The sequence below is a fragment of the Mobula birostris genome, chromosome 14 (assembly GCF_030028105.1).
Source record: "Mobula birostris isolate sMobBir1 chromosome 14, sMobBir1.hap1, whole genome shotgun sequence".
Classification (NCBI taxonomy): domain Eukaryota; kingdom Metazoa; phylum Chordata; class Chondrichthyes; order Myliobatiformes; family Myliobatidae; genus Mobula; species Mobula birostris.
Genome location: NC_092383.1, coordinates 60,231,037 through 60,257,227, shown reverse-complemented (window position 1 = coordinate 60,257,227; position 26,191 = coordinate 60,231,037). Strand labels below are relative to the sequence as shown.

Below are 26,191 nucleotides of genomic sequence, written 5' to 3'. Positions count from 1 at the left end.
TGTCTTGCTTTCTTTATAGCTGCATTGATACTTTGAGACCAGGTTAGATCCTTAGAGATCTTGCACCCAGGATCTTGAAATTGCTCACTCTCTCCATCTCTAATCCCTCTTTGAGGATTGGTTCATGTTCCCTTGTTTTACCCTTCCTGAAGTCCTCAGTCAGCTCTTTCATCCTACTGACACTGAGTGCCAGGTTGTTTCTGTGACACCACGCAACTAGCTGGTATATCTCGCCTCTGTACGCCCTCTCATCTCCATCTGAGATTCTAAAAACAATGGTTGTAACATAAGCAAATTTATTTATGGCATTTGAGCTATACCCTACCAGACAGCCATGGTATAGAGAGAATACAGCACACACCCCTGAGGTGAACCAGTGCTGAATGTCAATGAAGAGGAGACATTGTCACCAATACACACAGATTGTGATCTTCTGGTTAGGAAGTCAAGGAACCAATGTCAGAGGGAGGTACAGAGGCCCAGATTCTGTAGCTTATCAATCGGGACCATGGGAATGATGGTGTTAAATGCTGAGCTATAGTCAACAAACAGCAACCTGAAATAGGTGTTTGTATTGTCCAGGTGGTCTAAGGCCATGCGAAGAGACATTGAGATTGCATCTGCCATAGACCTGTTGTGGTGATAGACAAATTACAGTGGGCCCGGTACTTGCTGAGGTAAGAGTTCATTCTACCCAATGGCAATCTCTTAAAGCATTACATCACTATAGATGTGAGTGCTATTGGGCGATTGTCAGAGCTCACACTGCTCTTCATAGGCACTGGTATAATTGTTGCCCTTTTGAAGTGGGTGGGAACTTCCAACCATACCAGTGAGAGGTTGATAATGGCCTTGAATACTCCCGCCACGTGGTTGGCACAAGTTTCCAGAACCTTACCAGGTACTCCATCGGGGCTTGGCACCATGCAAGGGTTCACCCTTCTTAAAGATAGCCTAACATTGGCCTCTGAGACAGAGATCACAGGATCACCAGGTGCAGCAGGGCTCTTCACAGCTGTAGTTATATCCTCCCTTTCAAAGTGGGTATAGAAGACATTGAGTTCATCTGGTAGTGAAACGTTGCTGCCATTCATGCTATCGGGTTTCGCTTTGTAGGAAGTAATATCCTGCAAAACCTGCCTGAGTTGAGGTGCATCCGGTGTCACCTCCAGCCTCAGTTGGGATTGTTTCTTTGCTCTTGAAATAGCCTTCCACAAGTCATAGCTGACTTTCTTCGATAGACCTGGGTCACCAGACTTAAATCCCACAGATCTAGCCCTCAGTAGACGATGAACCTCCTGGTTCATCCACAGTTTTGGTTTGTGAATGTACAGCAAGTCTCTTTTTAGGCACACAGGTTTTAATGAAGTCAGGAAAAGCTGCAGCACACTCATCCAGATTCAAAGATGAATCGATGCTTCCCTTGTCCATACCTTCTTGGTCCTCACTGCTGGTGCTGCAGTCTTCAGTCTCTGCCTATACTCAAGGAGTAGAAGTGCAGTCAAGCGATCAGACATTCTGAAGTGAGGGTGTGGAATAGCACAGTAAGTATTCTTGATAGTGGTGTAGCAGTGGTCCTGTGTGTTGTTTCCTCTAGTAGTACAAATGATTTGTTGATGTTAATTATTTAGTGACTTTATCAAGCTGGCCTGGTTTAAAGCCCCCAAAATGATGGTGAAGGCGTCATGGTGTGCTGTTTCATGCATGTTGATCCCATTGCTCAGATAATCCAGAGCCTGTTTGACATTGGCCTGAAGTCGATTGTGCACTACTGCCAAAATGATTGCAGAAATCTCCAGTGGCAGGTAAAATAAACGACACTTAATTGCGAGATATTCCAGGTCTGGTGAGTAGAATTGGAACAACACTGATACATTTGTGCACCAGGAGGAATTGTCCATGAGGCGTACACCTCCACCTCTGCTTTTGAGAGACTCGACAGTCCTATCCTGATAGTGTATAGTGAACCCATCAATCTGAATTGCTGCGTCCAGTACAGCAGGGGTTAACCAAGATTCCATGAAACAATGGACGTAAGCGGCCCAAATGTCCCTCTGATACAGCACCCTAGCTCTGAGATTTTCGATTTTATTTACTAGAGACTGTATGTTTCCGTGCAAGATAGTCAGTATTGGGAGTCAAAAACTCCATTTTCTTAAGTGCACCTGTATCCCTGACTGCAGCCATGTTTCCTACGAGGAATTTGGCAGGAAGTACGGCCACAATTGGTATTGTTTCCATCAGTTTTAAGCAGTGATAGTTTATTCATCTGCATCAAAATATATTTATTAACTGTACAGACCTTGGAAGCCGTTGTGATTCTCAGCTGTATAAGGCTGAAATGGGAATATTTAATTGCATCCATCAACCTGTGCTATATGAGATCACCATCTTCAAGGCACTCCGGAAGTGAAGTATATGTCACCACATACAACCCTGAGATTCATTTTCTTGTGGGAATACTCAGCAAATCTATTGAATAGTAACTATAACAGTATAAATGAAAGATTAACGAGAGTGCAGAAGACAATGAACTGTGCAAATGAAAATATAAATAAATAGCAATAAATAATGAGAACATAAGATAATGAGATAAAGAGCCCTTTGTGAGATCATTGGTTGTGGGAACATTTCAATGATGGGGCAAGTGAATTTGAGTGTAGTTACCCCTTTAATTCAAGAGCCTGGTAGCTGATGGGTAGTAGCTGTCCATGAACCTGCCAGTGCGAGTTCTGAAGTGAGGTCTAAGGTGCTTGATAAGGCCAACACATTCCCTGCAACCTGATGGGGTGGAGGATAGTTGTCATGGCTGGCCAATGGATTCTTTGGGATGTTGTTCTGAGCGCTCATGGCCTCCACATGCTTGAGGCTCATTGTGCTCAGCACCTTGCCAAATACTACTCCTCCATTTTGTTAGCAATTCTGAAGCGTTGGTGTGGACGTTACTTTATTTTCAAGGAAACATTGGGAAATTCCTTAAGGCAGTTATCCTCCCAGAAATTTCTTGCCCTCATATAGTTTGGATCAGTGTAGGAAGAAGAACACACTTGTTCTCATGTGGCCAAGAGCTGGGCTGGTGTTGGGAAAACATTGGTGAATTCCTTCAACAGTGTTTATTTGCACTGAAAGCTAAATCCATGGATGCTGAAACTAATCCATGTTTTCCCAGGTTTTGTAATAGTTCTTGATTATTGGCTCTGTGTTATGTACTGTGGGCAGGTTGATAAATAATCTTCGTGTTCCAGATATTTATGATAGGGCCCATCCTCTTATATTCTTCAATACTATAATCAATGAATGAAAGGATCGATCCCAAATCCTCTGGCTGCTGTATAATGACATGCAAGTCATGATTCCTACCAGTGAGTCCAATATAGACCTAATTCCAGTGCAGAATTGTTCAAGCATAGCTGTTCTATCACACTAACCCTCTTGTCAATTCTCCTCACTCTAATAATACACCTCACCCACAAAAAGTTCCCTGCAAGGGTAATGTAAAGACATTGGATGAATGGCATACTCTCCAGACTACGTTGTGTACATTTCTGGTCACCTATCTACAGGAAAGATATCAATAAGCTTGAACTAGTGCAGAGAAATTTTACAATAACGTTGCTGGGACTTGAGGATCTGAGTTATAGGGACAGGTTGAATAGGTCAGTATATTATTCCCTGGAGCACAAGAGAATGAGGGGAGAACATAAAAAGATATACTAAATCATGAAAATATTTAAGGGGAATTAGAGGAGAAACTTCTTCACTCAGAGAGTGGTGCAAGTGTGGAATGAACTGCCAGTGGAAGTGGTAGATGTGGCTTTGATTGCATTAGTTAAGAGAAGTTTGAATAGATATGTGGATGGGGTGGGTTGGCAGGGATGTAGTCTGGGTGCAGGTAGACAGGACTAGATCGATGACCAGGCTGGCATGGACTAGATGGGCCATAGGGCTTGTTTCTATGCTGTAATACTCCATGACTGACTCTATGACCATCTCAGTTCAGAACCAAGGTCACTCCATTCTTGGTCATCAGGTTACAATAAGCACGTGACTTCGACACTCGAGGCTGTGATCTAAATCATCACTGAATCATACGAGAGAGCAAGTCCTGCTGCAATTATTAAATATAAACTTCTGCTAAGCAAATAGTTCTCTCTTTGTGGAACACTTTCAAACATTGCCTGTGTAGCCACGGGTTTCTACAAGTAGATTACATTGTGCCTCTTCACCTAATTTAGGCAAACTAACATCTCAGGTGAAAAAAATTCCTATAAGAGGTTAAAATTCCATATAAAGATGTATTGCAGGACAAAGTTAATATTTCATCAGACTCCAGTTAAATTACTGGTAAAGTTAATAGTTTTGCTTTTGCTGAATAAAACTTTCTGGCAACCAGGAACCTTACTCAACAGAAAAGATATCAAGTGTGTTTAAACAATGTTCCTCTGTAGTAGGGGGTCTGTACAAGTGCCAGTTTGGTGTCAAAATTCTGTCTTTAGACATGATAAATATTTATTTAACATAATTTTACAGTAACTTTTACATATATTTTCATTTGAAACAACTTTCTAACTGGTGGAACAGGAAAGGTTGAAGAGTTGGTTGTTTGTATTATGGTACCTGTAACATTGTCTGTGATGGGCCCATTAGCTCTGAGGTACCTTCTGAGAATACTTGAATATTCTTAACAAAAGAAGTACTAAAAATACTGGCTCAGCCTGGCAGTGAATGAAATTGTCATCACTGCTGCCAGGAAATAAGGCATTAATCTGTGTTGTGTATAGAGGTGAAAGCTGCCTATGTAGAAAATAGACTCCCTTTAATTTTGATGCAACTCTAAGTTAAGAAGGGATACCCATAAAACGATTTACAGACTGTGGCATGCAGCACCCTCTGAATGGTCTGCTGTCATCATTAGGTAGCTGCTCATTTTTCTGCAGCTCTTTAACAAGAGAACATAGACTGTAGAATGGAGACACATGAAACCATGGATGCTTTAATCTGGAGCAACACACAAAACTCTGGAGAAATTCAGTGGGTCAAGCAGCACCTACAAAGGGAAGTGGACAGTTGATGTTGCTGACTGCCATTCAGACACTGTGTCAATCTGAAATGTCAACCGTCCACTTTCCTCCAAAAATGCTGCCTGACCTGCCGAGTTCCATAAAATGCAGACTGTTGTTTTGAATAGCAAGTATCATGCTCCTCACTTATGGAACAGGGGATATCAAACTGGAAGTTCATGGTTATGATGTCAATGAATTCCACTGATTATGGTTCTCTCTCTCCTCTGGAATCTAGCTGGAATTTGTTGCATTGCACCTGCTTACTGATGCACTATCATTCCCTGTTGAGGCTTGGGTAGAAAAATTACTTCCTGACCATGTTGAAAACACTTCTACTCACCCTTTGACCACTTCCAGCAGCTTGTCCTACTGCAAGTGTCTTCCATTTGTTCTTTCTATTATGCTGCACTCCAAAGCAAGCATATAATAATTCTGAAATGTTTGTCATGTCTTTCAGAAGCTTTAAGTCTATATATAGTTCACCAGCACCTGGCACATCACTCTTCCTGCAGACTTTATGTTAAAAAAACACCCAGGCTTAAATAAACAACAGAAATTCTGCAGATGCTGGAAATTCCAGCAACACACATCAAAGTTGCTGGTGAACGCAGCAGACCAGGCAGCATCTCTAGGAAGAGGTACGGTCGAAGTTTCAGGCCGAGACCCTTCGTCAGGACTAACTGAAGGAAGAGTTAGTAAGAGATTTGAAAGTGGGAGGGGGAGGGGGAAATCCAAAATGATAGGAGAAGACAGGAGGGGGAGGGATGGAGCCAAGAGCTGGACAGGGGATTGGCAAAGGGGATATGAGAGGATCATGGGACAGGAGGTCCGGGGAGAAAGACAAGGAGGGGGGAAACCCAGAGGATGGGCAAGGGGTATAGTCAGAGGGACAGAGGGAGAAAAAGGAGAGAGATAGAAAGAATGTGTGTATATAAATAAATAACGGATGGGGTACGAGGGGGAGGTGGGGCTTTAGCGGAAGTTACAGAAGTCAATGTTCATGCCATCAGGTTGGAGGCTACCGAGACAGAATATAAGGTGTTGTTCCTCCAACCTGAGTGTGGCTTCATCTTTACAGTAGAGGAGGCCGTGGATAGACATGTCAGAATGGGAATGGGATGTGGAATTAAAATGTGTGGCCACTGGGAGATCCTGCTTTCTCTGGCGGACAGAGCGTATGTGTTCAGCAAAGCGGTCTCCCAGTCTGCGTCGGGTCTCGCCAATATATAAAAGGCCACATCATGAGCACCGGACGCAGTATATCACCCCAGCCGACTCACAGGTGAAGTGTCGCCTCACCTGGAAGGACTGCCTGGGGACCTGAATGGTGGTAAGGGAGGAAGTGTAAGGGCATGTGTTGCACTTGTTCCACTTACAAGGATAAGAGCCAGGAGGGAGATCAGTGGGGAGGGATGGGGGGGGGGGAAGTTGCCTCCAACTTTCACCCTTCCCTCAAGTTTACCTGGTCCATTTCCAACACCTCCCTCCCCTTTCTAGATCTTTCTGCCTCTATCTCTGGAGACAGCTTATCCACTGATGTCTACTATAAGCCTACTGACTCTAACAGCTATCTGGACTATTCCTCTTCTCACCCTGTCTCTTGCAAAAATGCCATCCCCTTCTCGCAATTCCTCCATCTTCGCCGCATCTGCTCTCAGGATGAGGCTTTTCATTCCAGGACGAGGGAGATGTCTTCCTTTTTTAAAGAAAGGGGCTTCCCTTCCTCCACCATCATCTCTGCTCTCAAACGCATCTCCCCCATTTCACGCACATCTGCTGTCACTCCATCCTCCCGCCACCCCACTAGGAATAGGGTTCCCCTGGTCCTCACCTACCACCCCACCAGCCTCCGGGTCCAACATATTATTCTCCGTAACTTCCGCCACCTCCAACGGGATCCCACCACTAAGCACATCTTTCCCTCCCCCCCCCGCCCCGCTTTCTGCAGGGATTCGCTCCCTACATGACTCCCTTGTCCATTCGTCCCCCCAATCCTTCCCCACTGATCTCCTTCCTGGCACTTATCCTTGTAAGCGGAACAAGTGCTACACATGTCCTTACACTTCCTCCCTTACCACCATTCAGGGCCCTAGACAGTCCTTCCAGGTGAGGTGACACTTCACCTGTGAGTCGGCTGGGGTGATATACTGCGTCCGATGCTCCCGATGTGGCCTTCTATATATTGGCGAGACCCGACACAGACTGGGAGACCGCTTTGCTGAACACCTACGCTCTGTCCAGCAGAGAAAGCAGGATCTCCCAGTGACCACACATTTTAATTCCACATCCCATTCCCATTCTGACATGTCTATCCATGGCCTCCTCTACTGTAAAGATGAAGCCACACTCAGGTTGGAGGAACAACACCTTCTATTCCGTCTCGGTAGCCTCCAACCTGACGGCATGAACATTGACTTCTCTAACTTCAGCTAATGCCCCACCGTCCCCTTGTACCCCATCCGTTATTTATTTATATACACACATTCTTTCTATCTCTCTCCTTTTTCTCCCTCTGTCCCTCTGACTATACCCCTTGCCCATCCTCTGGGTTTCCCCCCTCCTTGTCTTTCTCCCCGGACCTCCTGTCCCATGATCCTCTCATATCCCCTTTGCCTATCACCTGTCCAGCTCTTGGCTCCATCCCTCCCCCTTCTGTCTTCTCCTACCATTTTGGATCTCCCCCTCCCCCTCCTACTTTCAAATCTCTTACTAACTCTTCCTTCAGTTAGTCCTGACGAAGGGTCTCGGCCTGAAAGGTCGACTGCACCTCTTCCTACAGATGCTGCCTGGCCTGCTGCGTTCACCAGCAACTTTGATGTGTGTTGCAAGCTTAACTTAAGTGAAGTAACGGCCAGTATGAGTCAATCAGCAACTAACATGTAAATGGTTAAAACTCCCTTTTGTGCAGGTGCTGGAACAGACACAGTGTGACACATGGCTTTGTTTTCTGAAGCTTGATCCACTGTATATGCTTAATGCATGGTGTTGATTGGAAGTGCCGGTGTCACATCAGTATTGTACCCTGCATGATGTTATTTACCTGTTATGCACACTTACAATCACTATTAATGCTGCACACGCCAACACCCTTCCTAATATAGCAGTCAGCAGCAAACACTTTATGAATGGATTCATGTACAATCTGGCGCCTTTTGGGAACCCATTCAGAGTCTCCATCCATCAGACAAGGAGTGCTACAATGTTGAATTTTATGACTCTAAATTCCTAACTCATTAGGTGATCTCTGATCAATGGACTACACACTCTCTCATTAATCTGCAACACTTGCCTTTCTCTAGCCCTTTCTTTCAATGTATTCTCAATGGAGTCAGCAACAATGAGTTCAAATTTTATATTAAAGAGATTAATATTAATATTAGATTACTTAGGAAACATGATGATGGGACTTAAGTATACTTCACAGGGCAAATATCTGAGCATTAGGCCCCAAACTCAATGCAATATTATCATTGTGTGTCCTTTTCAGTTGTTAATTTAAAAGAATCTCTGAGAATAAAAAAATACTCATGACATTAAGTGTTTATGAATCAGATTGAACGGAAGATTTGATTAATAAGGATTGGTTTTGCATACAGTACAATATTTTAAGTGGCATCAATAACATTTATTATGCTAACTATGTGGTATGTCAACAGAAGGAGGAAACAATCTAATACTTTGGTGAATTATTTATAACTTGCATAATTATGGTTTAATTATTTAAATGGTTATGGTAATGTTTTTATATTTTACTACCTTGCCTATATTTCAATGAATATATTAGAAGGGAAGAGTAATCACATATTGTATATTATTGTTTAAAATAAATGCAGGAATTAAAATACCATTAAATAAATTTATCATTAGTCATGAGGAAACCTCCAGTCTCCAGTAAGGAACATAACATATTAGATTCTGGACTAGTTCCTGAGGATTGGAGGGTGGCTAATGTAACTCCACTTTTTAAAAAAGGAGGGAGAGAGAAACCGGGGAATTATAGACCGGTTAGCCTAACATCGGTGGTGGGGAAACTGCTGGAGTCAGTTATCAAGGATGTGATAACAGCACATTCGGAAAGCGGTGAAATAATCGGACAAAGTCAGCATGGATTTGTGAAAGGAAAATCATGTCTGACGAATCTCATAGAATTTTTTGAGGATGTAACTAGTAGAGTGGATAGGGGAGAACCAGTGGATGTGGTATATTTGGATTTTCAAAAGGCTTTTGACAAGGTCCCACACAGGAGATTAGTATGCAAACTTAAAGCACACGGTATTGGGGGTAAGGTATTGGTGTGGGTGGAGAATTGGTTAGCAGACAGGAAGCAAAGAGTGGGAATAAACGGGACCTTTTCAGAATGGCAGGCAGTGACTAGTGGGGTACCGCAAGGCTCAGTGCTGGGACCCCAGTTGTTTACAATATATATTAATGACTTGGATGAGGGAATTAAATGCAGCATCTCCAAGTTTGCGGATGACACGAAGCTGGGTGGCAGTGTTAGCTGTGAGGAGGATGCTAAGAGGATGCAGGGTGACTTGGATAGGTTGAGTGAGTGGGCAAATTCATGGCAGATGCAATTTAATGTGGATAAATATGAAGTTATCCACTTTGGTGGCAAAAATAGGAAAACAGATTATTATCTGAATGGTGGCCGATTAGGAAAAGGGGAGGTGCAACGAGACCTGGGTGTCATTATACACCAGTCATTGAAAGTGGGCATGCAGGTACAGCAGGCGGTGAAAAAGGCGAATGATATGCTGGCATTTATAGCGAGAGGATTCGAGTACAGGAGCAGGGAGGTACTACTGCAGTTGTACAAGGCCTTGGTGAGACCACACCTGGAGTATTGTGTGCAGTTTTGGTCCCCTAATCTGAGGAAAGACATCCTTGCCATAGAGGGAGTACAAAGAAGGTTCACCAGATTGATTCCTGGGATGGCAGGACTTTCATATGAAGAAAGACTAGATGAACTGGGCTTGTACTCGTTGGAATTTAGAAGATTGAGGGGGGATCTGATTGAAACGTATAAGATCCTAAAGGGATTGGACAGGCTAGATGCAGGAAGATTGTTCCCGATGTTGGGGAAGTCCAGAACGAGGGGTCACAGTTTGAGGATAAAGGGGAAGCCTTTTAAGACCGAGATTAGGAAAAACTTCTTCACACAGAGAGTGGTGAATCTGTGGAATTCTCTGCCACAGGAAGCAGTTGAGGCCATTACATTGGCTATATTTAAGAGGGAGTTAGATATGGCCCTTGTGGCTACGGGGATCAGGGGGTATGGAGGGAAGGCTGGGGCGGGGTTCTGAGTTGGATGATCAGCCATGATCATAATAAATGGCGGTGCAGGCTCGAAGGGCCGAATGGCCTACTCCTGCACCTATTTTCTATGTTTCTATATCTCCTTTGATAGTTTCAAAATGCCACAATTTGCTTTCCTCTTTTATCTTTTTATTAACTTTTGCTGCAATAACAAATTCTCAACCCACTTTCTCACTTATCCTTTCAAGTTCACCTCCTGCTAGCTGTTCCCTTCATCTAAATCACTTTCCCAACCTTCAACTCCAAGAGCAGATGAAATAGAGCTTGTAATCTCTCATCAATGAAAATGATGACCTTGTGATTCCTCTCACTCTCCTACTAAACCTAGCATCTCTTTCATGGCTAATTTCCCTGTGTGCCCTCTCCTGAAGCACCCTGAACATTCACTTAAACCTGTATTTCTGACGTACAGATACGGTCCTAATGAGAGCAAATGGCATTAGAGAACAAGGGCAAAAGGTTTGGTCGGATGTGGTGTGCCAAAGGGCTTGATTTTGTGTTCTAAAGCTCAATGATTTTCTGACTCTAAGACTATTACTCATTGAATTATCAGAAGTCTAACCCTTGTTCTCCCGGTAATTTTTGCAGCTTTTCATCTGTTCAACTATGCTCCAATCTTTGAGCTATCCGAATCAGAATTAGGTTTGATATCACTGTCATATGTCATGAAATTTGTTGTTTTCAGTAGCAGTACAACTATATAAGTTACAATAATAAATATTTATGAAAAACTACAAAACTTTATATTAATTAGGTAGTGCAAAAAGAGAGCAAAAAAATCAGTTAGGTAGTGTCCATGGGTTAATTGTCCATTCAGAAATCTGAGAGCAGAGAGGAGGATTCTGTTCCTGAAATGTTATTTGTGTGTCTTCAGGCTCTTGTACCTGCTCCTTGATGGTAGCAATGAGAAGAGGGCACATCCTGGGTGATGGGGGTCCTTACTGATGGATATCGCCTTCTTGAGGCATCGCTTTTGAAGGTGTCCTCAATGGGGAGGAAACTAGTGCCCATGATGGATCTGGCTGTGTTCACAACATTCTGCAGCATTTTCTGATCTTGTGTAATGACTTCACCATATTAAAGCAATTGCTATCTCTCACCATGGCCAGCAGCACTGCACACTTTACTCACCCACCATCTGCCAATTACCACCTGATATAGTTTCTGCTCTGTTCCCTTAAGTCTAAGGAAAGCCGACCTATAAGCATATACAGGACACCTGGTCTTGCCCCTCGTTGTCAAATCTGGTAGTATGAGCAAGCCCTGCTTTTTTTGTCAAAACTTCACACTTTTCTAGAATCATGTAGAATGCAAAGATAATGATAATATTTATGGAGCTGTCTGGTTGATAGATGCATGAAAGTGCAAAACAGAGAGCAAAGAAAGGGATGTATTAAAACTGAGATGCAGATCAGAGCTGTTGCTGAAACCTCAGTTTCAAAGGACAATGATTGAAATGCCCACTGGATCAGACAGTGTCTGTGGAAAGAGAAAACCTGAATTAATATTGCATATGGATAGCCTTAGAGCTGATGCTGTTCTGTTCTGACACAAATAGGAAAAATGAGTAACCTGAAATTATTGAATTACAAGCAACACACATAAAAGTTGCTGGTGAACGTATACTATAAGGTTGGTAGCAGTGGATGGGAGATCCCCTGAGCGGATAAAGTCAGTGATGGTGTGGGAGACAATGGCCTGGTGCTCCTTAGTGGGGTCACGATCGAGGGGTAAATAAGAGGAGGTATCCGCGAGCTGTCACCGTGCCTCGGCAAGATAGAGGTCAGTACGCCAGACTACAACAGCACCCCCCTTATTGGCGGGTTTTATAGTAAGGTTAGGATTGTTGCAGAGGGAGTGGAGAGCAGAGCGTCCCGAAGGAGCGAGGTTGGAATGGGGACAAGGTGTGGTGAAGTCGAGACGATTGATGTCCCGTCGGCAGTTAGCGATAAAGAGATCCAGAGCAGGCAGAAGACCAGAGCGGGGCGTCCATGAAGAAGAGGAGGGTTGAAGACGGGAGAAGGGGTCATCGGTGGGGGTGGAAGAGTCCTTGCCGAAGAAGTAGGCTCGGTGACGGAGACGGCGGAAGAAAAGTTCCGCATCATGGCGAACACGGAACTCGCCGAGGTGTGGGCAAAGGGGGACAAAGGTGAGGCCCTTACTGAGGACAGAGCGTTCTGCCTCCGACAGTTGAAGGTCGGAGGGGATGGTAAAGACCCGGCACGGATGAGAGCTGGGATCAGAGGGGGGAGGGGGGAGGCTGGGGATGTCAATGGAGAGGGGAGGGTTGGGGTGAGAGGACGATGGAGCCTCTGAGGGCCCAGGAGTTGACGGTGGGATCTGAGGGAGACCGGATTGCAGAGTATTGGTGGGGGAAGGGGAGACGGGAGTCACAATAGCAGCACATAAAGACCCGGCCTGGAGTTCAAGGCTGGAATCTTGAGAGCTGGGATCAGAGGCGGAAGGGGGGAGGCTGGGGGTGTCAGTGGAGAGGGGATGGTTGGGGTGAGAGGAAACTGGAGCCTCTGAAGGCCCAGGAGCTGACGGTGGGATCTGAGGGAGACGGGGTTGCAGAGTGGTGGTGTGGGAAGGGGAGACGGGAGTCACAATAGCAGCACATAAACTTTTATGTGTGTTGCTTGAATTTCCAGCATCTGCAGAATTCCTGTTGTTTATTGAATTACATATTGAGTTCCCAAGGATACAACATACCCAGAAAGATAAGGTGCTGTTCCGCAAGGTTACGTTGACCTGCATTGGAGCAGTGTAGGAGGTCACAAACAGATAGTTTAGGATGGGTTTGAGTGACAAACTTAATACTAGCTTCGAGAAGCCTTGCACACCTTCAGATAATAACACGTTCTAACTCTTCAAGGTATCAGTCTCCTCTGGTTCTGAACTCCCGGACACTCATGAATTTCATTGTTTCATTATTACCTGATCTTCATCTGCACTGTCCTAACCTTCTTATCTCTATACTCTCTATCTCCATCTTCAAGGAAGTCAAGATGTTCTCTCCCCAAATTTCTAATGGCTTGGAGCAGACAGGAATTAAAGAACCCAAATACGAGGAGTGATTGATAAGTTTGTGGCCTAAGGTAGAAGGAGTCAATTTTTTAAAACCTAGCACATTTATTTTTCAACATAGTCCCCTCCTACATTTACACACTTAGTCCAGCGGTCGTGGAGCATACGGATCTTGGACCTCCAGAAAGTGCCCACAGCAGGGGTGATTGATAAGTTCGTGGCCTAAGGTAGAAGGAGATAAGTTATACAGCTCTCCTTACATGCACATGCAGTTCATCCTTTTGAGCGATTATGCAGAAAGTTTGGTTAATAACTCATCTTCTTCTACCTTGGGCCACGAACTTGGATCAATCACCCCTGATGAGTTATTAACTGATGAGTTATTAACCTTAAACATTCTGCATAATCACTCAAAGAGTTGAATGCCTGTGCATGTAAGGAGAGCTGTATAACTCATCTCCTTCTACCTTAGGCCACAAACTTATCAATCACCCCTGCTGTGAGGTCCAAGGTCTGTATGCTCCATGATCGTTAAACTAAGTGTGTAAATGTAGTAGGGGACTATGTTGAAAAATAAATGTGCTAGGCTTTCTAAAATTGACTCCTTCTATCTTAGGCCACAAACTTATCAATCACCCCTCATATCTCCATTTTATCACCTTAACTGCTTTGTATAAATCATTGCCACATTACAAACACACAGTGTCAACTTATTTACCTTTTCATCAAATGGAAGCCAGCTAAACAAATCAACCAAGGTAGAATGAAAGGCTGAAATTAACTTCTTCGCCCAGGCAATGAATTTACTTTTATTTCATTTGAGTCTACAGTTGATGCAGAAAACCACAGTGGTTTATTAATTAACTCATTTTATATTAATTGCCTTAATATAGAATTCTTCATTGTCTTTCCTCCTTTGTGACTGGTGTTTTCTTCAAGGAATTCTAGATGTCTTCAAAAGCAGGGAAAAACAAGCATGTAAAGCTAGAGATAACGGGAATGGAAGCACAATGGACTTGAACCTTGTGAAGTTCAATCATCTGAAAGGTACACATAATTACAGTGCATCAGAAGAAAATAGTTACTATGCAATTTTCAAATATCGTTATTGATCACAAGGTCAAATATGTCAGATTTTGACCCAAGCTAATTTCAGACATGCCACTCTACAGGGAAGAAAAAACATTGTGATTCTTATAAACTGTGGCCTGTGGATCTCCATGATCTGATCACAGTGCAAGGAAATTTACTTTGTCTATAGAACCTCTGCTGGAACTATCACAGACTGAAGTGATGCAGCTATTTTGTTAACTTAGGTGATGGAACCGGGGTGAGAGAATTATCTACTCCTTGACACCAGGGTAAGCTACCTTATTTTAAAAAATATTGAAATGTTTATAATTGGTACCATGGGGGCTGCTGATGATTCTCAATGAAGCAAGGCCGATATCTGCCCAGCTCATTGGTAACCCATTTTCATTGGCTTCTTTGCATTGAATACAGAAGGGGAACCAGTTTTTGAATCAATTTAGAGCTAAACTGGCTGATTTTGCAGGTCACTTGTAGATGAAATGCATGCAACTTGTGCCTTTTTAAATTAGCCCTAAGAAGGCAATTTAATGCAGTAGGTTTTAGTAAGTAATGTGATCTCGGGGATAACATGCCCTGCATTTCAGTTCATTTCACATGACTCCCATTCTATTTGATTTACTTTTGATAGGCAAAAACACACTACATCAACAAAGTATGTAGTTTTAGTGCTGTTTATTTTTTGGAAACAAAAGCATAAAACTGAAAACAACTTTGAAGGTATGAGACGTGAATTAGCTAAGATAGACTGGCAAATGACAGTTAAAGGATTGACGGTGGATATGCAATGGCAAGCATTTAAAGGTTGCATGGATGAACAGCAACAATTGTTCATCCCAGTTTGGCAAAAGAATAAATCAAGGAAGGTAGTGCACCCGTGGCTGACAAGAGAAATTAGGGATAGTATCAATTCCAAAGAAGAAGCATAAAAATTAGCCAGAGAAAGTGGCTCACCTGAGGACTGGGAGAAATTCAGAGTTCAGCAGAGGAGGACAAAGGGCTTAATTAGGAAGGGGAAAAAAGATTATGAGCGAAAACTGGCAGGGAACATAAAAACTGACTGTAAAAGCTTTTATAGATATGTAAAAAGGAAAAGACCGGTAAAGACAAATGTAGGTCCCCTGCAGACAGAAACAGGTGAATTGATTATGGGGAGCAAGGACATGGCAGACCAATTGAATAATCACTTTGGTTCTGTCTTCACTAAGGAGGACATAAATAATCTTCCAGAAATAGTAGGGGACAGAGGGTCCAGCGAGATGGAGGAACTGAGGGAAATACATGTTAGTAGGGAAGTGGTGTTAGGTGAATTGAAGGGATTGAAGGCAGATAAATCCCCAGGGCCAGATGGTCTGCATCCCAGAGTGCTTAAGGAAGTAGCCCAAGAAATAGTGGATGCATTAGTGATAATTTTTCAAAACTCGTTAGATTCTGGACTAGTTCCTGAGGATTGGAGGGTGGCTAATGTAACCCCACTTTTTAAAAAAGGAGGGAGAGAGAAACCGGGGAATTATAGACCGCTTAGCCTAACGTCGGTGGTGGGGAAACTGCTGGAGTCAGTTATCAAAGATGTGATAACAGCACATTCGGAAAGCGGTGAAATCATCGGACAAAGTCAGCATGGATTTGTGAAAGGAAAATCATGTCTGACGAATCTCATAGAATTTTTTGAGGATGTAACTAGTAGAGTGGATAGGGGAGAACCAGTGGATGTGGTATATTTGGATTTTCAAAAGGCTTTTGACAAGGTCCCACACAGGAGATTAGTGTGCAAACTTAAAGCACACGGTATTGGGGGTAAGGTATTGATGTGGATGGAGAATTGGTTAGCAGACAGGAAGCAAAGAGTGGGAATAAACGGGACCTTTTCAGAATGGCAGGCAGTGACTAGTGGGGTACCGCAAGGCTCAGTGCTGGGACCCCAGTTGTTTACAATATATATTAATGACTTGGATGAGGGAATTAAGTGCAGCATCTCCAAGTTTGCGGATGACACGAAGCTGGGTGGCAGTGTTAGCTGTGAGAAGGATGCTAAGAGGATGCAGGGTGACTTGGATAGGTTGGGTGAGTGGGCAAATTCATGGCAGAAGCAATTTAATGTGGATAAATGTGAAGTTATCCACTTTGGTGGCAAAAATAGGAAAACAGATTATTATCTCAATGGTGGCCGATTAGGAAAAGGGGAGGTGCAACGAGACCTGGGTGTCAGTATACACCAGTCATTGAAAGTGGGCATGCAGGTACAGCAGGCGATGAAAAAGGCGAATGGTATGCTGGCATTTATAGCGAGAGGATTCGAGTACAGGAGCAGGGAGGTACTACTGCAGTTGTACAAGGCCTTGATGACACCACACCTGGAGTATTGTGTGCAGTTTTGGTCCCCTAATCTGAGGAAAGACATCCTTGCCATAGAGGGAGTACAAAGAAGGTTCACCAGATTGATTCCTGGGATGGCAGAACTTTCATATGAAGAAAGACTGGATGAACTGGGCTTGTACTCGTTGGAATTTAGAAGATTGAGGGGGGATCTGATTGAAACGTATAAAATCCTAAAGGGATTGGACAGGCTAGATGCAGGAAGATTGTTTCCGATGTTGGGGAAGTCCAGAACGAAGGGCCACAGTTTGAGGATAAAGGGGAAGTCTTTTAGGACCGAGATTAGGAAAAACTTCTTCACACAGAGAGTGGTGAATCTGTGGAATTCTCTGCCACAGGAAACAGTTGAGGCCAGTTCATTGGCTATATTTAAGAGGGAGTTAGATATGGCCCTTGTGGCTACGGGGGTCAGGGGGTATGGAGGGAAGGCTGGGGCGGGGTTCTGAGTTGGATGATCAGCCATGATCATAATAAATGGCGGTGCAGGTTCGAAGGGCCGAATGGCCTACTCCTGCACCTATTTTCTATGTTTCTATGTTTCTAAAATAAAGATGCACAGCACGATTTTTGCACTTTTATTAAAAGTGCAGAAATCCTGATCTCCCTCTTGTGACCTGCTCATCCAAAAAAAATCATGATTGGTACAATTTTAAAACAACTGTAATCTCTCTTTCAATACTGGATTGCTCAAAAATGTAGTCACTGTGGCAAACATCAAAAGGAAAGTTACAGGCTAAATGTATCTCATGTGAATTCTGATATTCATGGTATTGGAAAAAAAAGGTATGTATGAAAGAAGAATAATGTTTTTTTTTTCCCATACTTACTGTCCAGATGGAGTTTTAGCAGCATCAAACATTTTCTTTCTGCCTTCCATTCCAGACATTGCTTCCACATTCTTACGCCAATCACTGACTCCAACTGGACGTTCCTAAGAGTGAGATAGCACACCTGTTAACAGCAATCTCTTTAATTCTGAAGTTAATCTGTGAAAGGAATTTTTAACTTTCCTGTTTCACACAACCTTTCAGGATTATAATCTTCAAAATATGGCCACAAAAGAGAAACAGGTGAATTGATTATGGGGAGCAAGGACATGGCAGACCAATTGAATAATCACTTTGGTTCTGTCTTCACTAAGGAGGACATAAATAATCTTCCAGAAATAGTAGGGGACAGAGGGTCCAGTGAGATGGAGGAACTGAGCGAAATACATGTTAGTAGGGAAGTGGTGTTGGGTAAATTGAAGGGATTGAAGGCAGATAAATCCCCAGGGCCAGATGGTCTGCATCCCAGGGTGCTTAAGGAAGTAGCCCAAGAAATAGTGGATGCATTAGTGATAATTTTTCAAAACTCGTTAGATTCTGGACTAGTTCCTGAGGATTGGAGGGTGGTTAATGTAACCCCACTTTTTAAAAAAGGAGGAAGAGAGAAACCGGGGAACTATAGACTGGTTAGCCTAACGTCGGTGGTGGGGAAACTGCTGGAGTCAGTTATCAAAGATGTGATAACAGCACATTTGGAAAGCGGTGAAATCATCGGACAAAGTCAGCATGGATTTGTGAAAGGAAAATCATGTCTGACAACTCTCATAGAATTTTTTGAGGATGTAACTAGTAGAGTGGATAGGGGAGAACCAGTGGATGTGGTATATTTGGATTTTCAAAAGGCTTTTGACAAGATCCCACACAGGAGATTAGTGTGCAAACTTAAAGCACACGGTATTGGGGGTAAGGTATTGATGTGGATAGAGAATTGGTTAGCAGACAGGAAGCAAAGAGTGGGAATAAACGGGACCTTTTCAGAATGGCAGGCAGTGACTAGTGGGGTACCGCAAGGCTCAGTGCTGGGACCCCAGTTGTTTACAATATATATTAATGACTTGGATGAGGGAATCAAATGCAGCATCTCCAAGTTTGCGGATGACACGAAGCTGGGTGGCAGTGTTAGCTGTGAGGAGGATGCTAAGAGGATGCAGGGTGACTTGGATAGGTTGGGTAAGTGGGCAAATTCATGGCAGATGCAATTTAATGTGAATAAGTGTGAAGTTATCCACTTTGGTGGCAAAAATAGGAAAACAGATTATTATCTGAATGGTGGCCGATTAGGAAAAGGGGAGGTGCAACGAGACCTGGGTGTCATTATACACCAGTCATTGAAAGTAGGCATGCAGGTACAGCAGGCGGTGAAAAAGGCGAATGGTATGCTGGCATTTATAGCGAGAGGATTCGAGTACAGGAGCAGGGAGGTACTACTGCAGTTGTACAAGGCCTTGGTGAGACCACACCTGGAGTATTGTGTGCAGTTTTGGTCCCCTAATCCGAGGAAAGACATCGTTGCCATAGAGGGAGTACAAAGAAGGTTCACCAGATTGATTCCTGGGATGGCAGGACTTTCATATGAAGAAAGACTGGATGAACTGGGCTTGTACTCGTTGGAATTTAGAAGATTGAGGGGGGATCTGATTGAAACGTATAAAATCCTAAAGGGATTGGACAGGCTAGATGCAGGAAGATTGTTCCCGATGTTGGGGAAGTCCAGAACGAGGGGTCACAGTTTGAGGATAAAGGGGAAGCCTCTTAGGACTGAGATTAGGAAAAACTTCTTCACACAGAGAGTGGTGAATCTGTGGAATTCTCTGCCACAGGAAACAGTTGAGGCCAGTTCATTGGCTATATTTAAGAGGGAGTTAGATATGGCCCTTGTGGCTACAGGGATCAGGGGGTATGGAGGGAAGGCTGGTGCAGGGTTCTGAGTTGGATGATCAGCCATGATCATAATAAATGGTGGTGCAGGCTCAAAGGGCCGAATGGCCTACTCCTGCACCTATTTTCTATGTTTCTATAGAACCTGCAATTGTATAACACCTTTCACCAACTCAGGTCATCCAATAGCACTTTTCATCAAATGAAATGATTCTGAAGTTTGGTCCCTTGAAGGGTAAATACATTGAGCTTTTTTCTAATACAGTATAGGTGAGCTCTCAGATTAATTTAAATTATAAGCTGCATTTTTACTATGTTCTTAAGTTTACAGTTGCACAAAAATTAATGAACTGATTTAGTGGTATTTTACCTATACTACAATAGTATTAGTGTGATATTATGTAAACAATTATATTGATATCTTGGTTCCTTAAGGTTGTTAAAGCCGGGGGAGGTAATGGGGACAAATTCCCACTATTAATGCTCCCAATGGTGTGTACCTCAAATAGCCTCTGACAACCAAGTCCAACTCCTGGTCTTCACTATGGCTTAGCTACTAAAGCCTGGTGGAATCATTTCTATTGACAGGAGAAGGGACAAAGGTGGGTTATTGGTGCCTTAAAACCTGTTGCATCAGGCAGATGTGGTTCATCAGCCATGGTTGGCAGCTCAGCTAAGAGAAGGAAAACTCTGATCTCGAACCTCCATTCCTGCACTCATATGGAAGGCTTCAGGAGTAAACCCCGAGGGAAAAATTCAGACCTGGAGTCCCTAAGGCAGTCCTACATTGAGTTCAATGCTAACTGGCAACTCCTGCGATGCTGCTGGTACCAAACTGTACTGGTCTCTGCCGTTCCTCTGACTTCATCAGATGTGTGGAGTGGGGAGCTTGCTACATGGGCAACAGCTTGCTCTTCGATGTCATATTGCCCAGGTTTGCGTATCTAGACAGCTAGGACGCAATATCCGGTCAACTCCGACTGATGGAGGCCTCAGTTCAGCACGTTGATATTTCTTTGTTTGTCACATGTAATTACTTATTTTATCAAATGTATCTCTTATATTTACCAGTGTACCAAAATCTACATATAACTATAAAGGATTTGAATTTAAGTCCTGGTATTGACTCTTCAAGATTCCCCTTGTAAATGTTTTACTCAGATTGGAGCAGGGTATTGATAACAGTTATCAGTGGACAGCATTCAGTCATAGGGAGTAATGAAAGGATAGATAAGTTACAAGTTTAATAAGCTGCTAAACTTTTTTTAAGTGGTCATACAACTTCCTGCACTGAATGGACAGAGGCAATTTTCTCTGATGATTGTTTGCTCTCATACCTTTTCTGAATCTTCTTTTTTGACCGACTTCAGGTTGGCTCTGAGGTCCATGGATACCTTGTGTTTGGACCCCAGCAAGGCCCTCAACATAGCGTCGGCAGAGACACGGACTCGGCGAAGTGCGGGCCGCTTAAACTTCCCTCTGAGATCGAGAACTTTCAGAGTCAGGTCCTGAATCTTAACATTTAGAGAGATAAGTGGGACAGTTAAGCCAGTCAAAAATGCAAACTTCATGAGTCATTATGCTGGCTGGTCACAAAATAGCGATGCCACTCAGAGAATCAGGCAGCAATGATGGAGGGAAATGAGGAGTCGACGTTTTGAGTTGAGACCCTTTTTCACAGATTCCTTCCAGTTTTCTGTTTGCTGCTCCATATTCCAGCATTTGCAGTCTATTGTGCCTTCATAACAAAAACCAGCATTGCCCCATGTCTGTACTTCTTGCTGCCTCAGAGAGGCAGCCTACATAATCAAAAACCACTCCCACCCTGAACGTTCTCTCTTCTCCCCCATTACATTGCATAGAAGATAACACGCAACACCGGGCATTTGGCCAAGTGGTTAAGGCATTTGTCTAGTGATTTGAAGGTCACTAGTTCGAGCCTCAGCTGTGGCAGCGTGTTTGTGTCCTTGAGCAAGGCACTTAACCACACATTGCTCTAGTCTGTGCGAGGAGTGGCGCCCTACACAGACTTGCAATCTGCACCTTGTAAGGCATGAAAATGCCCGATGCAGGCCTCTCATGGTCTGAGTTGAAGTTCCCCACCGGGCTCAAGGAAGGTTTCTGTCCTGCTGTTATAAGATCCTTCAGTGGATCTCTTGTACGTTAAAGCTGAATTGTTAAACTCACAAGCTAACTCATTGTGACCTGTGCACCTTACCTTAGTATATACCTGCACTGCACTTTCTCTGTAACTGTAATTATAATGCTAAACTCACATCCTGTTATAGCTTTTTCCTTGCACAATCTCAAAAGGGAAATAATTTTTATGAATGGCTTGCAAGATTAAATTGTTCACTGTAGTTTGATACATGGAACAATAATAAACCAATAGCAATACTTGGCAATTATAACAAGAACGACAATAAAGCTTGTTATCCACCAAGACGTAAGTTTGACTAACTGGATTGACGGACTCATTAGTTATCCAGAGAGATTACTGAAAATAATCAGCGAGTTGTTTTGTTATGTCTCCCCTCTTGCTGTGAAAGGGGACACCGAATTTTTCCCTCTATTGGAGAAGAGAGAGAGACTGCATGGCATGTGAAATTGGCAGGTGAATGATTAATTATTATTGTTCTGCAGATTATGGTCTTTATCAGGGTCCTTGCTATTGCATGCTTGGCGGGTGGAGGGTGCTGATGCGTCTTTGTGGAAGTGGGTGGGGGTGAGGAAGGGTTGTTGCTTTGCTGCTGCTTGTGCGTGGGGGTGAAGGGGGAGACTTTGGGCTTTTATTTTAACAGTCATTAACCAACACTTTAACTGTCACTCATTCTTTGGGGCACTCTTCTGTTTTTGTGGATGTCTGCAAAGAAAAAGAATTTTCAGGATGTATATTGTATAAATTTCTCTGATAGATATTAAAATGGAACTATTGAACTATTGATCTACTGAAAACAGAAGATCTGCTGGTGGAGCTCAACAGATCAGGCGGGATCTGAAAAGAATAAAGAGAAATATTGCACTTTGCACTTGTATCCAGTTGATAATGTGAATTAACTGGGTTAGAAGATGCGAGTAGCATCATAAGTCCATTATTTCCTGTAGTATTTAAGAGATTTCACATTTTATCATTAGTGGTGTACATATTCTGATCTTTATTTCACACACGGTTGCCTTTATGCAGCCCTTGGGTGAGAATCTGAATGAATTCTTTGGACTGCAGCAGGGTTTAATTACTTACACCAGAGAGCTCTTCAGACTGGTTCAACAAGCTTCTCTGGAAATTGCAACTACAGATCCATCAATCACCAGACACTGTGCTCAAAAAGCCACATTAATCTTTTATCATCTATTCTATGTACATATCATACTCTCCTGAATGAGCATCTAAAAATTCAGTGATTATTTTCCGCAATATGTAGTGCAAAAAAATAAGCATATATGAATTGGAGTTTAAAAGACCGGGGAAGAGCTATAGAAAAGTACAGCACAGAAACAGGTCCTTCAGCTCATCTCATCCATGCCGAACCACTGAGCTGCCTACTCCCATCAATCTGCACCTGACCGTAGCCCTCCATACCTCTATCCATGTACCTATCCAAACTTCTCTTAAACATTGAAATCGAGCTTGCATGCACAGCTTGCGCTGGCAGCTCATTCCACACTCTCACAACTCTCTGAGTGAAGGAGTTTCCCGTCATGTTCCTCTTAAACTTTTCACCTTTCACCCTCAACCCATGACCTCCGGTTGTAGTCCCACCCAACCTGCACGAAAAAAGCCTGCTTGTATTTACCCTGTACATACCTCTCATAATTTGGTATACCTCTTTCAAGTTTCCCTGCAGTGTTCTACATTCCAAGGAATTAGATCCTAACCTTTTCAATCTTTCCTTATAATGTAGGTCCTCCAGTCCTGGCAACACCCTTGCAAATTTTCTCTGTACTCTTTCAATCTTATTGATATCTTTCCAGTAGGTGGGTGACTAAATCTGCACACAGTATTCCAAATTAGGCCTCACCAACATCTTCTCAACTTCAAAATAGCATCCCATCTCTTGTATTCAGTAGTTAGATTTATGAAGGCCTAAAGTTTTCTTTACAACCCTATCAATCTGTGCCACCACTTTTAATGAATTATGGACCTGTATTCCTAGATCCCTTTGCTCTACAGCACTCCTCAGTGCACTACCATTCACCATGCAAGACCTACCCTAGTTTGTCCTACAGAAGCATAACACCTCACACTTGTCTGCATTAAATTCCATCTGCCATTTTTCAGCCCATTTTTCCAGCTGGTCCAAATCATGCTGTAAGCTTAGATAGTCTTCCTCACTGTTCACTACATCCGCAATCTTAGTATCATCCACATACTTGCTGATCCAGGTAACCACATTATCAGCCAGATCATTGAAATAGTTGACCAACAACAAAGGATCCAGCACTGATCTTTGTGGCACTCTACTAGTCATGGGCTCCAGTCAGAGAGGCAACCATCTACTACCATTCTCTGGCTTCTCCCACAAAGCCAATGTCTAATCCAATTTACTACTTCATTTTGAATGTCAAGCAACTGAAACTTCCTGACCAATTTCCCATGCAGGACCTTGCTAAAGACCATGTTGACCACATCTACTGCCTTGCCTTCATCAACTTTCCTAGTAACATCCACAAAAAACTCTATAAGGTTGGTTAGAAATTACCTACAACACACATACCTATCATCAGTCCCTGTCTATCCAAATAATTATATATCCAGTCTCCTAGAATACCTTCTAATAACTTTCCCACCACTGATGTCAGACTCACCAGCCTATTATTTCCTAGTTTATCTTTAGAGCCCTTCTTAAACAGTGGAAAAAAAATCCTCTGGTATCTCACTTGTTGCTAAAGATGATTTAAATGTCTCTGCTAGGATCCTAGCAATTTTTGCACTTGCCTCCCTCAGGGTCAGAGGGATCACCTTGTCAGGCCCTGGGGAATTGTCCACCCTAATTTGCCTGAAGGCAGAACACCTCCTCCTCCGTAATTTGTGTAGGATCCATGACCTTGCGGCTGCTTTGCCTCACTTCTCCAGACTCTGTGTCTATCACCTGAATAAATACAGCTGGAAGATATCCATTTGAGATCTCCCCCCTCTCTTTTGGATCCACACAGAGATTGCCATTCTGATCTTTCAGAGGATGAATTCCATTCCTTGCAATCCTTTTGCTCTTAGCACATCTTTAGAATCTCTTAGGATTCTTCTTCATCTTGTCTGATAGGACAATCTCATGCTTTTGTTTAGACTCCCTGATTTCTTTCTTAAGTGTTCTCTTGCATTTATTAGAATCCATAAGTACCTAATTTGTTCCTACCTGTCTATACCTGCCATACACCTCTTTTTTTCTTAACTAGGGCCTCACTACTTCTTGAAAACCAAGGTTCCCTAAGCCTATTATCTTTACCTTTTATTCTGACGGGCACATACAAGCTTTGCATTCCTAAAATTTCACAAATTGGTGAGGAGACATAGGTGAGAAGCAGGTAAAAAGAGATAAGGGTTTTATTTCCTGTTAATCCTTGAAGTTTGATTTAGTGCAGATAAAATGGCAGTCAGGGTATTGGAATGCTCATCCTGCAAAACGCAGGAAGTCAGGGAACTTCATGGTCTCTACATCTGTGGAAATTGCATTCAGTTGCAGCTTCTGATAGACCAAATCAAAGAACTGGAAAGACTTAGGATCATCCAGCAGGCTGAGGATATCATAGGTGAGAGTCTTAGTGAGGTGGTCAAACCTAAAGTGAAGGTTACAGATAAATGGATGACCGCCAGAAGAAATAAGGGGAATAGGCTGAAAGTACAGGCTTCCGTTATGACATTCTCTTGCCCAACACATATACCCCTTTGGGTACAGTAGGGGGGAATGACCTTTCAGAGGCCAGCAGCAACAGCTGGGTTAGTGGCACCATGCTTGGCTCTGAGGCAAAGAGGGAAGATGAAATCAGGCAGAATGACAGTGGTAGGGGAATTAACAGTGAGGAACACAGATAGACATTTCTGTAGCTGCAATCACGACTGCAGGATGGAGCACTGCCTCTTTGGTGCCAGGGTCAAGGATGTCTTGAAATGGATACAAGGTGATCTGAGAGGGGAGAGTGAGCAACCAGACTTTGTGGTCTGTATTGGTACCAATGAGATGAGGCAGAAGCAGAATGAGGTCATGCAAAGGGATTTTTAGGAAGCTAGGTTTAACTGAAGAGCGGGACTTCCAGAGTTGTCATCTCAGGAATACTAACTGCATGCGTTAGTGAGGTGAGAAACAGACAAAGTGCAGTTCAACATTTGGTGAAGGAACTGATGCAGAGTGGGAGCTTCAGATTTATAAATCATTGGACTCTCTTCCAGGGCAGACAGGGAGTGAACAAACAGGATGGTTTGCATCTTAACTGGAGGGGAACTAATATCCTTGGATTTCTAGTACTACCTGGGAGGGGTTAAACTAGAGTGGCAGGGGGATGGGAACCACAGCAGCAGGGGAGCAGGTGGTACGGTTGAGGGAAAAAATATGGGATGACAAGTAAGACTGAAAGGACGATTGCAAGGAGGAGGCTAATAAATATAGTGGGACTGAT

General features: G+C 43.2%; 1 protein-coding gene across 2 annotated transcripts in view; it reads right to left on the bottom strand.

The window, feature by feature from the left end:
- Positions 1-14,170: 14,170 nt before the first annotated feature.
- LOC140209927 (troponin I, slow skeletal muscle-like) overlaps positions 14,171-26,191 on the bottom strand; it is a 107,859-nt gene continuing 95,838 nt past the window's right edge. For both annotated transcript variants that reach the window (XM_072278598.1, XM_072278599.1), the window contains 3 exons: positions 20,917-21,093; positions 17,702-17,805; positions 14,171-14,449 (listed from right to left, as the gene is read on the bottom strand). In XM_072278598.1, the coding sequence (XP_072134699.1) occupies positions 14,446-14,449; positions 17,702-17,805; positions 20,917-21,093 (285 nt within the window). In that variant the 3' untranslated portion in view covers positions 14,171-14,445. The remainder of the gene's footprint in view (positions 14,450-17,701; positions 17,806-20,916; positions 21,094-26,191) is intronic.